The sequence below is a fragment of the Microcaecilia unicolor genome, chromosome 6, assembly GCF_901765095.1.
Source record: "Microcaecilia unicolor chromosome 6, aMicUni1.1, whole genome shotgun sequence".
Classification (NCBI taxonomy): Eukaryota; Metazoa; Chordata; class Amphibia; order Gymnophiona; family Siphonopidae; genus Microcaecilia; species Microcaecilia unicolor.
The window spans coordinates 33,113,843-33,130,223 of NC_044036.1; the positions used below are offsets into that span (position 1 = coordinate 33,113,843).

General features: G+C 44.4%; 1 protein-coding gene across 1 annotated transcript in view; it reads right to left on the reverse strand.

Annotated features, from left to right (window-relative positions):
* Nucleotides 1-16,381, reverse strand: part of FYB2 (FYN binding protein 2) — a 102,228-nt gene extending 85,847 nt beyond the window's left edge. The window contains exons 1-3 of the mRNA XM_030205638.1: nucleotides 16,298-16,381; nucleotides 9,007-9,751; nucleotides 1,869-2,042 (exon numbers count right to left, since the gene is read on the reverse strand). Coding sequence (XP_030061498.1) covers nucleotides 1,869-2,042; nucleotides 9,007-9,751; nucleotides 16,298-16,306 — 928 coding nt within the window. The 5' untranslated portion in view covers nucleotides 16,307-16,381. The remainder of the gene's footprint in view (nucleotides 1-1,868; nucleotides 2,043-9,006; nucleotides 9,752-16,297) is intronic.

Consider the following 16,381-nt stretch of genomic DNA (forward strand, 5'->3'; position numbering starts at 1 on the left):
GTAAAACATGCATATTTACAGAATAGCGATTCAGTGCATTTTTTGCATTTATATGCACATGTCCAATTACAGCTGTATGTGCTAGTATTCTAAACATCTAATTGCATAACGCACATAGGGGGTCTTTTACAGGCACACTGGTGTTTTTAGCGCATGTTAAAAATAGGTGCGTGCTAAACGCTAAAGATGTCCATAGGAATTTTTTTTTAAATTTGGATTTTGCTCACACCTTTTTCAGGGAGGAGTGGCCTAATGGTTAGTGCAGCGGGGCTTTGATCCTGGCAACCTGGGTTCAATTCCCACTGCATTTCCTTGTGACATTGGACGTCACTTAACCCTCCATTGCCCCAGGTACAAAAACTTAGATTGTAAGCCCTCTAGGGACAGAGAAAGTACCTGCATATAATGTGTACAGTGCTGTGTATGTCTAGTAGTGCTATAGAAATGATTAGTAGATTAGACCTTTTTCAGTAGTAGCTCAATATGAGCTACATTTAGGTATTCTGGATATTTCTCTGTTCCAGGAGGGCTCTCAATCTAAGTTTGTACCTGAGGCAATGGAGGGTTAAGTGACTTGCTCAAGATCACAAGGAGCAGCAGTGGGATTTGAACCGGCCACCTCTGGATTGCAAGACTGGTGCTCTAACCACTAGGCCACTCCTCCACTCGGCAGCATTCCATCTAGAATAACTAATGATAGCAACATTCCATGTAGAATCTCAAATAGATTTTGCTCACATCTTTTTCAGTAGTAGCTCAAGGCCACTCCTCCACTTCTATACATTGGCATCTTTAACGTTTAGCTCGCACCTATTTTTAACACACACTAAAAACGCCAGCACCCCTATGCAAAAGACCGCCCTAAAAGCTAGCACCTACTTTACAAAATTACCCCCAATATGTAGAAAAGGTAAACTACTGAAAACTCAACTTTTTACAACTATTTTGTTTTTGAGCAGCGATAAAGTTTTTCCCCGCAATTTCTTCCGCATGCTGCTTGTTACAGCAGCCTCTGCTCCTGCCCTTTAAGATAGAGGTACAGAAAGGGGTCCACAGGCCAGTCGGGTTTTCAGGATATCCCCAGTAAATATGGATGAAAGAGATCTGCATGCCTGTCACCCCTATTATATGCAAATCTCTCATGCATATTTATTAATTATCATCATCATCAATAACTTTAAACAAACACTATTCTTTATTACAGTATATTATAAAAAAGTTTCCTTTACATTATCACCAGCATTATAAACATATAAAACTTTTTTATGATATGATTTTGTAATAAAGAATATTGCTTGTTTAATGACTGCCTTAGTTATTGATGATGGTAATTGTGTGAATGTTGATAACTATATTGGAATTGTGATACACTTATCTATATATAAAATGCATATTTCTTAGGGATATCCTGAAAACCTGACTGGCCTGTGGACCCCCCCAGGACATGTTCGAGTACCCCTGCCCAGTGGCGTAGCGAAGGCGGCTGCCACCTGGGGCAGTTCATCGCTGCGCACCCCCCCCCCCCCGGATACAGCATGACACCCACCCCTTGGAGCATCAACCCCCTCCCTTGGTGCATCACCCAAGCCCCCCCCCAAGTGCATTCTTGCCTGCCGTGTGCATGCCACGGGGGGGGGGGGGGGGTGGGTGTCTGTTCCGCTGGTTCCCTGCTCCCTCTGCCCCGGAACAGGAAGTAACCTGTTCTGGGGCCGAGGAAGCAGGGAACCAGTGGAGCCGAGACCCCACCCCCAGCGGCCTGCACCTGGGTGGACCGTCCCCACCATCCCGCCCTTGCTATGCTACTGCCCCTGCCTTAAGATATACACACATAAAATTTAGAAGCTGCTACCCTCCTAAATATCCATTACCTAGTATCTGCTCACTACTGCCCTGAGCTGCGATACGGAGAAAGGGGCCGAGATCCACCTGTGGTGGCCTTACAGGTTTCTTTGGAGGAGGACCAAGTACTTCAATGGATGGAAGAGATCGAAGCTGAGGATACTGGCCTTTCCTGACATCAGATTCTCCGTCACTCTTGGTCACTAAAAAAGATGAGATGGACATGGATTTACCTATTAGGTGAAAAGAAAATCCCAGATCACAACATCTTGGCTTTAAATACAAATCCCCCAATCACAGGGGTCCTTTTACTAAGGTTCACTGAAAAATGGCCTGCGCTAGTGTTTTGGATGTGTGCAGAATGCAGATCAATTTTCCAGCGAATCTGTAAAAAATGTCTCTCTTAAAAATTTTGACCGAAAATGGACATGCGGCAAGATGAAAATTGGCACATGTCCATTTGGGGTCTGAGACCTTACCGCCACCCATTGACTTAGTGGTAAGGTCTCACACGTTAACCGGGCGGTAATGGTCTGGTGTGTGTATAATGCCTCTTACCGCCCGGTAGCGCCGTGCACCAGAAATTAAAAAGTTTTTTTCTGGTGCACGTAGTGGACGCGCATAAAAAAATGAAATTGCCGCCCAGGCCACGCGGTAGCCAGGCAGTAATCCCAAATTGATTCACGTTGGGCACGCGTAGGTGCCTACGCAGCTTAGTAAAAGGGCCCCGCAATGAAAAACTAAAATCTTGCTTTGATTTTGCACCAGCTCTCAGTGTCAGCAGCATGGTGGGCTGCCAGGCTGAAGCTCATTGGTTACTTACAGCCATGTAGTTGGCCATCCTTGGGATACTCTTTCCCCAGAGAGGGCACATCATGAAGTTGCAGTGTTGCCAGCATAGAGGCAATGCTATGGTTCATCTGCACTGTCCCTCTTTTCACTCTGGCCTTGCAAATAGAAGGTAGAGAGAAGGTAGCCTAAAGCACACAGTGCTGGCCTAATTTAATACAGCAAAGAAAGTGTTTTGTAGTTCAAGAATATTAATTCCCTCTTTGGAGGAGAAAAAGTGTGGATATATCCAGATGTCACAAAACAAACACAACAGAAAAGAAAAGCTTTTTTAGCAAACGAAATAGAAGGAACGTTTTTCCTAGCATATCCTTGTAAATGCATTGTTAAATTAGGTAATACTAAATACGTCTTCTATTCACCAGACCAGTTAAGATCATTTCTAGATATGAAGCAATTGTAATAACAGCTTTAAATTTAAAGAGGAGGTAGACGCAGCATAATTTCTTTTGTTGCAAATTAATGTTTAAGTAATCTCCTCTATTCAAAATCCCCCCATTATCAAGTGGTCTGAGAAAGAGTAACAATTTATTTTGAAACTTTATATTAGCTAAAATTTATTAAATTTTACTAATTTCTTTTTTTCTTTTCTTCCAATGGGAATTTCATTTGATTGTATTTAGCTTGGCTGTATTTCCAGAGAAGAATAATCTTGTCAAATAATCAAATAAATTAGTATAAATATATTTTAAAAAGCAAGGAATGTGCTGCTCGTTTACTTAATTTAGAAGTGCATTCTCTTCTGACCAAGGCTTTTGTTTCCCTACAGTTATGGTTGGGATAAAAAGTTCAGAAGAAAGTGTGTGCAAAAAAGGTGCTCCGGGACCCATTCCCTAACCCCTCCTCACCCCACACACAGTGCCAAAAATACAATATACCTATAACCTAGGTACCCACATTTACATGTGCATTACATGCCTCTGTGTCCATTTACTCACAGAAGCACTAGCAAGGTGTTGATACCAGATTATGCTAATAGTCAGTAATGGAACCTAGGATCCTAGATTCTCATAAAGAATAGGCACCTACCACTTGGTATCCGGGTGCCGAAACCTAGGTACCAACTTATAAATTTGCTTTGCACTCTTTTGTTCCTGTTATTTGCCATTTAGGAGGTGTCAGGTTTTGATTAGCAGGTATAATTACATAACGTACATATAGATCACACATGAACAAGTTGGTGAAACCTACAGTCCAAGAATTAAGTTTTAAAATACCAGTGCTTTCCACTTTTACGTGGGGGTTTCTTTCCAAAACAATACCTGTGCTTTATTTCTTGGCTGGCTTCTCTTAACTTCTTCAGCTGGTTCTCTGTCTTTTCCTCTTCTCCCCATCTTTGGTCTTGCTATTCCTGTGCTTACCCTCTATTCTATTTCTCTTCTCTTGGCCCATATTCCTCACCACTCCAAATCTCATAGCAACCCATTTTAAAGGCTTGGGTAGGCTAAGCCTTCCCAAAAACCAGTTGGTAGATAGGAGAAGGTCTTTGACCTGCATCATGCAACACTATCCAGGGTTGACCTTGCCACTAGGTGCCCAGGGTCAGCATTAAAGGGATGCAGACAGTGCAACTGCCCTGGGCCACCATGCTACATGGCAATTGCTCTGGGTCCCTAAGCTGCTTAAAGCTGAAGAAGAAGGAAAAACAGACTTCTGGGGTGTTTTGGGGCCCCCTCCCAAGTTTTTTCCTGGGGCCCCAGCATGTTTAACAGCAGCCCTGTAGGTTCCCACCTAGAGCAGTAGAATTTGGTTGCTCAACATGGTAGATGAGAAGCACTTTGAAAGATGCTGTCAGCACAGTGAAGGGCCTATAAGCAGAGGCCCACATTTAAGCAATGTTGCGTCTTGCACCCTAACACTACGTTTGTGACACAGAGGTGGGACGTGGCAAGCCTTGAGCAGAATCCTGTACTGATAGGCTCTGTGACTCACTCACTTTCATTTTATTGAGGCTCAGACTGAGAGGGCAGTAGTGACAGCAGCAAGGAAGAGAAAAGGGGATGCTAAACACCTTGGAGGGTAGAGAAGAGGAGATGCTGGATACTTTAGGAGAAGAAGATAGCTCAAGGCAAGTCACTTTAACCCTCCATTGACCCAGGTACAAAACTTAGACTGTGAGCCCACTAGGGATCGAGGAAGTACCTGCATATAGTGGGTACAGCACTGTGTATGTCTAGTAGCGCTATAGAAATTAGTAGTAGTAGAAGAAGACAGGCAAGGCAAGGGAAGATGCTGAATACAGGAGGGGAGGGGGGGTACAGCCTTAAACCACCCTGGAGGGGTGGGAACATAGCTGAAAGTTTGCCTAAGGCAGAGGTTTTCAACCCAGTCCTCAGGCACACACAGTCAGTCAGGGTTTTCAGGATACCCCCATTGAATTCAGATACCCATCAGCAGGCCCTGGCATTAACAGTTTAGGCTGAGAAGTAGGCAGGTTCTAAGATGGTGATAGAGCTGGGAAGCCGGAAAAACCTGTTTGCTGCAGATGCTAGATTCCTCCACTACAACTGCTCCTGACCAACAAAACAAGCCATCTACACCCAGAGGTAGGATAATAATACTTTCTGCACTTCTGCAGTGATTGGGGTGGGGGAGGGGTAGAGAACCAAAAAAGATTGCAGGGGTGTTATATGGATTGGATTATGTGGAGAAGTGGCCTAGTGGTTAGGGTGGTGGACTTTGGTCCTGAGGAACTGAGTTCGATTCCCACTTCAGGCACAGGCAGCTCCTTGTGACTCTGGGCAAGTCACTTAACCCTCCATTGCCCCATGTAAGCCGCATTGAGCCTGCCATGAGTGGGAAAGCGCAGGGTACAAATGTAACAAAAATAAAATAGATACTTTTGGAGATTCTACATGGAATGTTGCTATTCCACTAGCAACATTCCATGTAGAAGGCTGCGCAGGCTTCTGTTTCTGCAAGTCTGACGTCCTGCACGTACGTGCAGGACGTCAGACTCACAGAAGCAGAAGCCTGCGCGGCCACATTGGTGATCTGCAAGGGCCGACTTTTACATGGAATGTTGCTAGTGGAATAGCTCAAATAGTAGCAACAGTGGAGGAGTGGCCTAGTGGTTAGGGTGGTGGACTTTGGTCCTGGGGAACTGAGGAACTGAGTTCGATTCCCACTTCAGGCACAGGCAGCTCCTTGTGACTCTGGGCAAGTCACTTAACCCTCCATTGCCCCATGTAAGCCGCATTGAGCCTGCCATGAGTGGGAAAGCGCGGGTACAAGTGTAACAAAAAAACCCAAAAACTTCCCTAAGGACTGGAGTAGGAAGACATAACCTGTGCAGGCTCCCTCCCCTGATTCAGCCTCCCTAAACAATGCTATACTTCTCCAGTTCTCTGAGATTTCTCCACTTCACCTCAAGTCTCTTATTATTGCTGCCTAATCAAAGGTAATGATAGCAGGAGTGGCCTAGTGGTTAGTGCATCAGTCTTGACATCCAGAGGTGGCTGGTTCAAATCCCACTGGTGCTTTTTGTGACCTTGGACAAGTCACTTAACCCTCCATTGCCTCAGGTACAAAATTAGATTGTGAGCTCTCCAGGGACAGAGAAATATCCAGTGTACCTGAATGTAACTCACCTTGAGCTACTATTGAAAATGTGTGAGCAAAATCTAAATAAATAAACAAACATCGCTATTGGGATACCCAATCTTCCCTGTTTTGGTGATAATCTTTTAAAGATACCTTGTTCTGAACCATGTGCTTTTGAACGACTGTTGGCGTTCCCCCAGGTTCTAGTTTAAAAGCTGCTCTATCTTCTTTTTAAATGCCAGTGCCAGCAGCCTGGTCCCACCCTGGTTAAGATGGATCCCATCATTCCGGAATAGGCTCCTCCTTCCCCTGAACGTTGCCCAGTTCCTTACAAATCTAAAACCCTCCTCCCTGCACCATCATCTCATCCACACATTTGGACTCCGGAGCTCTCTGGCTCTTGGGCCCTGTGCGTGGAACGGCAAGCCCTTTGGAAAATGAACCCCTCTCTTTCTAATGGGCAACTACCAACAGCATTAAAAAAAGGAAGTGGTGTATCCTTTGCTAAATAAGAGCAACCTTGACCAGGACAAACTTGAAAGTTACTGGCCAGTATCCAACATCCCATTTCTAGGAAAGCTTATTGAACAAACAGTCTGTAATCAACTCAGTGATTGGCTAAAAGAAAGAAACTGGCTAGATCCATGTCAATCTGGATTCAGACCCGATTATGGAACAAAAATAGTCCTTGTATCACAGAAACAGACAGGGGATTTGCCTCTGTGTTAGTACTGCTAGATTTCTTAGCAGCTTTTGACACTGGATCACACTATCAAGCTAGCACAACTGGCAGAGAGACAGGTATCAGTGGAACTCTGGAATTCGTTGCCGGAGAACGTTGTGAAGGCGGTTAGCTTGGCAGAGTTTAAAAAGGGGTTAGATGGTTTCCTAAAGGACAAGTCCATAAACCACTACTAAATGGACTTGGGAAAAATCCACAATTCCAGGAATAACACGTATAGAATGTTTGTACGTTTGGGAAGCTTGCCAGGTGCCCTTGGCCTGGATTGGCCGCTGTTGTGGACAGGATGCTGGGCTCAATGGACCCTTGGTCTTTTCCCAGTGTGGCATTACTTATGTACTTATGTAACAGTACTTGCCTGGTATCCATACTGCTTGTCACCATGGGCACTGACCTGTGGGGTACCACAAGGATTGATACTGTCACCTATTCTGTTCAATATCTACCTGTGTACTGTTATTTGAATAAGTTTTACTGCTGTAATTGTCTATTGCTTATGTTTGACTCATTCTTGCTGTACACCGCCTTGAGTGAATTTCATTTTTAAAAAAATCCTAATAAAGCTTGGAATCAAATTAAACCAAAATTTCTGCTTTCCCTCTACCATGCCATATTACAGGAAAAATTTCTTGTCAGTCTCACTATCATAATTTATTTCCTTTGGGTTTGATGGGAAAGGAGAAAATTGGAGCCAAATTAAAAAAAAAATCAGATTATTCCAGGTGCATAATATGGCCAAGCAATTCTAAGAGAACATATGTAAATCCTGTTTTTCCAACTGTAAATGAAGCAGAACTTTTCTAGTAGGAAGAGCTAGACAATTGCCCCACAACCAGAGGTCCATCTGTGTCAAAAGCATGGAAGTCATTAACATGGGCTACCACTGAGATGAGTTATTTTAATACTAAACTTGTGCTATTTTACCACAGGTCCCGTTTTATGCAATGAAACCTACTAACAACTGGGGTTAACAATAAACAACGAGTTTTAATGGTAGCCCACATTATAACCCCCCCCCCCCCCCCCAACTTAAAGAAAAAAAAAGAATGTCTCTGGAAATCAAAACCACTGCTATATGTAATAAAAGTGAGCCAAGTATAGGACAATCAAGCCATTGTGACATCACTGATGAGGTTGGCTCTTAGGCATGGGTGGAATGAGGCACTGTGACATCACAATATCACCTCTGGTTAACAGAGACTGAAACTCTTCACACTAAGGGGGGGCGGGAAGTTATCAGTGTGGGCTACTGTTAAAGATGGATTATTTTAGCACTAGTTTGTGCTGTTTTAGTACAGGTCCCAGTGGCGTTCCTAGGGTGGCTGACACCCGAGGCGGATCGCCGATGCGCTCCCCCTACCCGGGTGCAGCACGACACCCCCACCCCCGGCGAAAGGACACCTCCTCCCGGTGAAACGACCCCCCCCCCCGGGTGCATTTTTACCTGCTGGGGGGGGGGGTGCCGCGCGCCTGTCGGCTTCACTCGTTCCCTGCTCCCTCTGCCCCGGAACAGGAAGTAACCCGTTCCGGGGCAGAGGGAGCAGGGAACAAGCATTGCTGACAGATGTGCAGCACCCCCCCAGCGGCGTGCACCCAGGGCAGACCGCCCCCCCCTTGGTATGCCACTGACAGGTCCCATTCTGTGCAATAAGACCTAGTTACAATAATGGGTTAACAGTAAAATAACAGGGCTGGTGGTTGGAGGGCGGGGATAGTGCTGGGCAGACTTATACGGTCTGTGCCCTGAAAGGGACACATACAAATCAAGGTAAGGTATACACAAAAAGTGGCACATATGAGTTTATCTTGTTGGGCAGACTGGATGGACCGTGCAGGTCTTTCTCTGCCGTCATCTACTATGTTATTACGTCTTAACTGTAGACCATGTTGATACAACTTTTGAGAGGAACATCCCCCTTTTCTCCTTCCCACTCAGCTGAAGGGAGGCAGCCAGCTGTCCCAGTGCCTAACAGTTGCAAGACACTTAAATCGAACACCGATTGTACGCAGACATATACGAAGATAAAGCTTACCATCAGAACATTCAGATCTCAGCATCTGTATGTACAAAACATTTGTTGTAGGCTCTGTCGTAGCGCAGTTCCCAGCTTTTGAAAATGGATAACCAGAACCCAGCTGTTCTTGGTGTGGAACCGCATTTGAGTTGGACGTCATTATTATTCTCCCATTTCTTGGGACACGGGTAGTTCTCTGGCTACTTTCTGCTGGAGTGCAAACGTCTGTAGGGCCTGAGAGAACAGAATTCAGAGGCTTGGTTCTGGTGTGCCTTGGCGGCTGCTGTTCCTGCTTTTTATCAGCATGAGACGCCGCCGATTCCCAGATCTGTAGCTTTTGCTTGAAGGTGTTATGTGATACTGTATCCGCCGAGTTAACCACAGTTTTCTGCTTCTGCACGGTGGATGTTTCTCGTTGTGTACAGAGGCCAACCTTTGAAAGAAAGTTTCTAGCAGGGGAGGCCTCTAAGGCGTTTTTCTTCTTTTGTTTCAGATCCAGAGTGCTACATGTGACTTGTGAAAATGCTGGAAGTTCAGGTGGTTTTGGATCCCCAGGATGAAAAGGACCCGTGTTGCTCTCTGGAGACATAGACAAGTCCCCTTTCTTGGAGGCGTTGGCGTCAGATCCTGCACGCCTGAAGTTGATGCGCTCTTGCAAAGTGTTCCATTGGAGCCTATTGGTTGGTTTCGTTGAAGTATTGGAAGCAGGACATACATTTTGAAACCTGGCCCGAAGGGTTTTGAAGTCTGTAAGCATTTCCTCCTACAACACAATAGGACAAAAAGTGTTTCAGACCTCTAGGAAAATGAAAGTGGGAACAACTGTGTTGCCTGTATAGTGCTGACACACAGAAAACCAAAGTAGTCCCGTACTTTCTAGCAGAGATAGACAAAATCCAATGATCCATTTTCCCCTCCCCCCTCAAAAATTCCAAAAATGGCCAACAAATCTATAAGAGCAATTTTGCTTTTTTAAAAAAAGATAACCTCCCATTTAAGGAGTGGAGGAGTGGCCTAGTGGTTAGGGTGGTGGACTTTGGTCCTGGGGAACTAAGGAACTGAGTTCGATTCCCACTTCAGGCACAGGCAGCTCCTTGTGACTCTGGGCAAGTCACTTAACCCTCCGTTGCCCCATGTAAGCCGCATTGAGCCTGCCATGAGTGGGAAAGCACGGGGTACAAATGTAACAAAAATAAAAAAATAAGTATGGCCAACTAAATTACATTTAATTGGTGGAGAGGAAAACGGTAACGGAATTCAAACATGCGTGGGATAAACAGAAAGGAATCCTGTTCAGAAGGAAGGGATCCTCAGGAGCTTAGCCTTGAATGGGTGGCAGAGACGGTTGGGAGGCGGGGCTAGTGCTGGGTAGACATACGGTCTGTGCCAGAGCCGGTGGTGGGAGGCGGGGCTGGTGGTTGGGAGGCGGGGCTGGTGGTTGGGAGGCGGGGATAGTACTGGGCGGACTTATACGGTCTGTGCCCTGAAAAAGACAAGTACAAATCAAGGTAAGGTATACACAAAAAACTAGCACATATGAGTTTATCTTGTTGGGCAGACTAGATGGACTGTGCAGGTCTTTTTCTGCCGTCATCTACTATGTTACTATGAGATATGCATAATACAGGGCGAGGCATAAATAAATGCAGTTCTTTCAGCAACCACTTAGAATTTCAACAAGAAATTTGGCACACTTATTTACTTATACTAAAACATTTAGGTGCTCATTTTCAAAGCACATAGACTTACACAGCTACCATAGTAACCTCTATGTGCTTTGAAAATAAGCCTCTTTATTATCTTAAGTTATATTGATATTACTGACATTTTAGAATTACTACCTAGCAATTTTTACACTTAAAATTGCTTCCTGCCTCCTTAGTGGGGGTATCAAATGACACTTAACCGGAGAGTGCCGCTGAATATCCCCACAAACTACCTGACCAAAAAGCGGGCAGGTCAGGGGAGAAGTCCAGGGTGGTACCAGCATCTGCATAGCTATCTTTAGTTTTTAAAACCCTCCAGGTCAGTTTCCCCGGCCTGTCAATTATAACCCCTTCCCTCCAGGCTGTGATGCTCCAAGCCTCTCCCCTCCCCCAAACAAGCTCCCAACCCCCCTGATGTCTAGGTAGAGCCCTACGGGCCTACCTTTCTCCCTGGTGGTCCAGTGGGGGGGGGGGGGCTGTTGAGGCAGGAGTGCAGTCCCCTCGCTCCTGCCTCTTGTAGCTCCACTTTAAAATTGCTTCAACCTCTCACTGCACTAAACAAAGTACCGCAAGCTGAGGTGCAAGGGGCAGGAGCAAGGAGGCTGTGCCTCTGTCCCCAAAAAACCCTCTCTGAGCCACCAGGAAGATGGGTAGGCCTGAGGGGCCTACCTAGACATGGGAGGTGATTGTTTGGGGAAGGGAGGGACTTGGAGCATCACAGTCTGTGGGGGAGGAAGGTGAGGGGATTGGGAGGGTTTTAAAAAATAAAAATAGTTATGCAGGTACCGGCCCAATATTCAGTTGGGACCCACATAACTTTCTTAGGCGGGCCCCAGCTAAATATCGACCTGGACCTACATAAGCTCCAGGATAGTCAATGGCTCAGCACTGAAAACCCCCCCAGTGCTAATCTAGTCAGCGACAGTCAACTTTTAAAAGAATGCTGACCATTGGGAGTATTGAGACCACCTTTAATCAGGAGTAATGAGACCATCTTTGTGTGCGTGTCTCTATCTAACTGAAGGTGGCATAAAGCTGAGGATTCACCCAGGATGCCCGCATTGGTCCTGTTCTCTCCCCACCCCCCACAAAACCCTCAAGTACGGTGAAAGACTACCATTTTGGCCATGCTCACTTGGCATAGCTAAAGAAAAGGCAAAAGTTGGTATGTGGCCCATGTCATAACATGTTGCAGCATTTACAGGATGGGCCGCAGTATAATCCCATTGTTCAACTCTGTAGGAGCGGCCAGCAAGGGTACCATTTGCCTTTGCCTAGTTATTGAGATAACCTATATGAGTGAGTGTTTTACAGCTGATTTGCCCACAAGGAATCGCTAGAGGAGGCGGTCACCGAAGTTACAAATAGAAGCTTTTGAAGGGTCTTTGCACCTTTCTACCAAGTTGGCAAGAAGCCTAGGGTTCCTGTGCACTGAAAAAGGCCATGGACGTAGGAGAAGAGATGGATAGTTTTCTCCCCTTTCAACTGCAAGAAAAGTTGAATGGTTTACTGTTGTAGCCCTTCACAGTTATAGGCCTCACGGGGGAAGAGGCCTGATAGCCTATGGTGAGATGCTGAAGGCCTTTGATGCATTTGGAGTGGGAGGAGAAGACTTGCAGCCCAACAAGGAATTATACTGGGGGACAAAACTTCCAGCAATATGCTAATTTTCCATGTTGTTTAATGGATTTTTTTTTTTATTATGCTCAGGTTTTACAATTTGGGTTTTTTTTTAATTTTTTCATTTCAGGGACAATCAGTAGTGCATCTTACAATGCAAAATAAATTTTTTTGGTTGTTTCAGGTTTAAAAATTGGGCCAAAACATAGGGAAAGCTTAATGCACATCGGGGTCCTTTTACAAAGGCACACTAGCGTTTTTATTTATTTATTTGTATCCCACATTTTCCCACCTTTTTGCAGGCTCAATGTGGATTACATATTGCCGTTAACGGCGTTAACCAATTCCGGTCTGAACAGATACATGGTACGAATGAATACAAGTGATGTTGTGATAGATAAGGTACATGTAAGGTAGGTGTAGATTGGGAGAGCTTAGAAAGGGGGGGGGGGGGGGAGAAGGGCTAGATAATGTCCTTTACGTTCTTTGGTTGCATTGTGTCGCATGTGTCCATGTATTTTTATGTTGGGTCGGTGGGGTATGCTCTTTTGAACAGGACTGTTTTTAGTGATTTCCGGAAATTAAGGTGGTCTGGCATAGTTTTTACTATTTTTGGCAGTGCGTTCCATAGTTGTGCACTTAAGTAGAAAAGGCGGGATGCATAGGTGGATTTATATTTGAGTCCTTTGTTGCTTGGGTAGTGGAGGTATGATTGTGTAGATTTAGTGGTATTTCTAGCATACACTAAAAATAAGCCCGTGCTAAACGCTAGAGATGGCCATATATTCCTATGGGCATCTCTAGCACATGCTAAAAATGCTATCGTGCCTTTGTAAAAGACCTCCTTAGCTACTTGCCAAAAAGGAGTTTGGGCCTCAGTTTGGAGAAGAGACAATTTGTGATATTGTCAGATCAAAGTCCTCCCAGGGTCTGGTGAACATACAATGGTAGTGAGCTCACAGTGGAGAGAGTGCTGACCAAAAGCATTTCTCAGGGTGAATAGAGGAACGGGAGTGGACACAGAGGAACAAATGTCTCAGAAAGAGCTGAGAAAGCCTACAAGAGGACTTGAAGGAAAGGAGGAGCAACACAAGTGAAGAAATGACCATTGGCCTTTCTGTATTTAATCTTCTTTTGTGTGATGCTCAACAAGAGAGCTACTGTAACATTTTCTTGATTGACCCAGTGAAATATATATTTTTAAGCATACTTTCTGGATTGGATAGTGAAGTTCTTGATATTGACTGAGAGCCTAGAACAAAAGGATGAGAAACACTGGAGGGGTGAGTGAATGTCCAGCCAACTAGGGTTCTGAAGACTGACTTCCTCCTACCCCCAACCCAGGCCTTCAAGACCCCTGAAAAAGTAAAGAGGTCTGTTCATCTTTCAAGCTGCTGCACCCAGTCCACCAAGGGACCAACTACATGAAATCTTTGAAACATTGTTTAAAAAAAAGCTATACCAGCAAAAAGACTGTTGGTCTCACAGTAGGGGTGGGGGGACACCTAACAAACAACCATCCACAAAGATACCACACTTTAAAACTCACAACAGATTTGATCCAGAAGGAAATCATCTCAAAAGAAAACCATTTTCAAAGATGCCAAGTTGTCGCATTCCAGAAGTGAGCTCTGGATTTCCAGCAATCTCATTTTGATGCATTATAGGACTAGCAGTGCTGATTTCAGTGGGTAGTAACGTAGTAAATGACGGCAGATAAAGACCTGAACGGTCCATCCAGTCTGCCCAACAAGATAAACTCATTTAACATGGTATGTGATACTTTATACCCGAGTTGGATTTGTCCTTGCCATTTTCAGGGCACAGACCGTAGAAGCCCCTTAAAATTTACACTCAAGCCCATCCCTATCTATTCAGTCACAATCAGGGCGCAGACCACAGAAGTCCGCCCAGCATTGGTTTTATTCTCCAATTACCGGTGTCGCCAATCTCCACTAAGATTCCATAGATCCATTCCTTCTAAAGATTGAAGTTGTCAGAGGAACGAGTGACAGCTCTTTGGCCACAGAGCAGTAACAAGGTATTTCAACATTCTCACTCAGTGAAAAGAAGACACTGCTTTCTTCCCTAGCAAGATGCCCTGCTGATAGGATCCCTAGGATACTTTCTCCAAGACTAGAGATTCAGCAGTGCCCCATAGTAATCCTGTCCTGGGAGAGAAGAGAAAGTCCTAGGGCGAGTCATAGATGGACGGGCACTAAAACCATCCTCTTGGTTAACTGAGTGGATGGTAGTGAGATGGAAATTGCTCTGCACTGGTGCTTCACAGAGGAGCTACTCCCCTTCCCCTCCCCCGATATTCAGCCGGCGGCAGTGAGAATTTTGCAGCCCGCCGCCAGCATTATTTCAGGATATAACCAGGCTTCGGCACTGAATATCTGTTTAGGTTTTTTTTTTTTTTGGCCAGCCAAGTCAATATTCAGCCCTTGAACATATAAGCCAAACAGCTTAAAGATAGACTAGAATCAGGTACTACAAATCTAGATGGGAATGGAGTAACTTGGCATTTCCGCCAATCATCTCAGAATTCAAACATGCCTGTCTGCTTAGCCCTAGGAAACACACCTCTGCTGAATAATAAGCTTAACCCCAGGCAAGCTGTGAGCCAGTTTAGCTTGAAGACTAGTCCCAGAATGTACCAAAGGGGAGCAGAGATGCCAAATTACCCAGTTACAGGCTGGAGATGTTGGCACAGTCCTGGACTTCTGGTGTATTATGGAACTTGCAGTACTTAATTTAAACGAGAAGAATCAAGCGCTACAAATCCCACACTGCTCTGGGATGTAAGTTGAAAACCAGGGGTGTCCCAAAATCTCCAGCCTGGAGCTGGGTAACTTGGTATCTCTGGGGCAGTGACTAGGGATTGGGAGTGCTGAGCTGGCTATTTCTACCCACAAAGTGAGTCTTCTACTAAAGGGGAATCATAACTATTATTCTAAATGTTCTAGTCTTCTTGATAGACATTTTCCCAGTAACTCCCTTGCCTTGACTGTAGAATGAGAAATATATAGTCCCGTACTTTCTTCGGGACTAAAACAGATTTCAGTCTTTAAACAAGAAGAATTAGTAACCGACACATTGTTTAGATCTAGATAAAACTTTACTTGTCTCCCCCCTCCGTATTCACCTTCATAAGTAAATAGCCAAAGGGTTTTGCTGGCTCTGGAGTATTATTTTGTGCTGAGCATTGATTGAAGCCAGCTATGTAAATTCAAAGTCGGGGAATTGAGCTGATTTAATCATGGTTTTGTGCCGAACTTAAAACAGCTCCTTAAAATCGCACGAACATTCACTTTAATGTTCCAAATTTCTCAAGGAGGTTCAGAAAGGACTAGGGCTAGATAGCTTCCCCTTTTAGACTTTTTAATTAGGAGTGTGGTAGCCGTGTTAGTCCACTCTTAAGGTTATCAATAGAAATCAAACAAAATAAAACATGGAAAAGAAAATAAGATGATACCTTTTTTATTGGACATAACTTAATACATTTCTTGATTAGCTTTCGAAGGTCTCCTCTGTGAGGAAGGGAGACCTTCGAAAGCTAATCAAGAAATGTATTAAGTTATGTCCAATAAAAAAGGTATCTTATTTTCTTTTCCATGTTTTATTTTGTTTGATTTCTATTGATAGACTTTTTAATCAAATCCTAATTTTTGTACTTTAGAGGCAGGCTCAGGAATATATTCAGCGATTGCATAGGCATATTTATCAGATACATTACAGCAAAGTGGGAGGAGGGGAGAAGAGAACAAACACCCTGGTTGGATATTCATTTAGAATCTTTAAATATACGCGCGCACGTAAAAAAGCAGCGTATTTGAACTGCAAACTGCGCATTTTCTTTTTCATTGTGTTGCTGCAAGAAACTATCCCGAATACCTGTGAGCAGAATTAGCACCCAATAAAACTAAATCAGTGAGAACTGAAAATATAGAGTAGTCTTTAGAAATAAAAATGTTGGTTACCGTATCCATAGCTTTTTCTAGTCGTGTTCTCCTGCTACACCGCACATGCACACTGACCTTTTTTTTTGCTTTTGCTTTACTTCC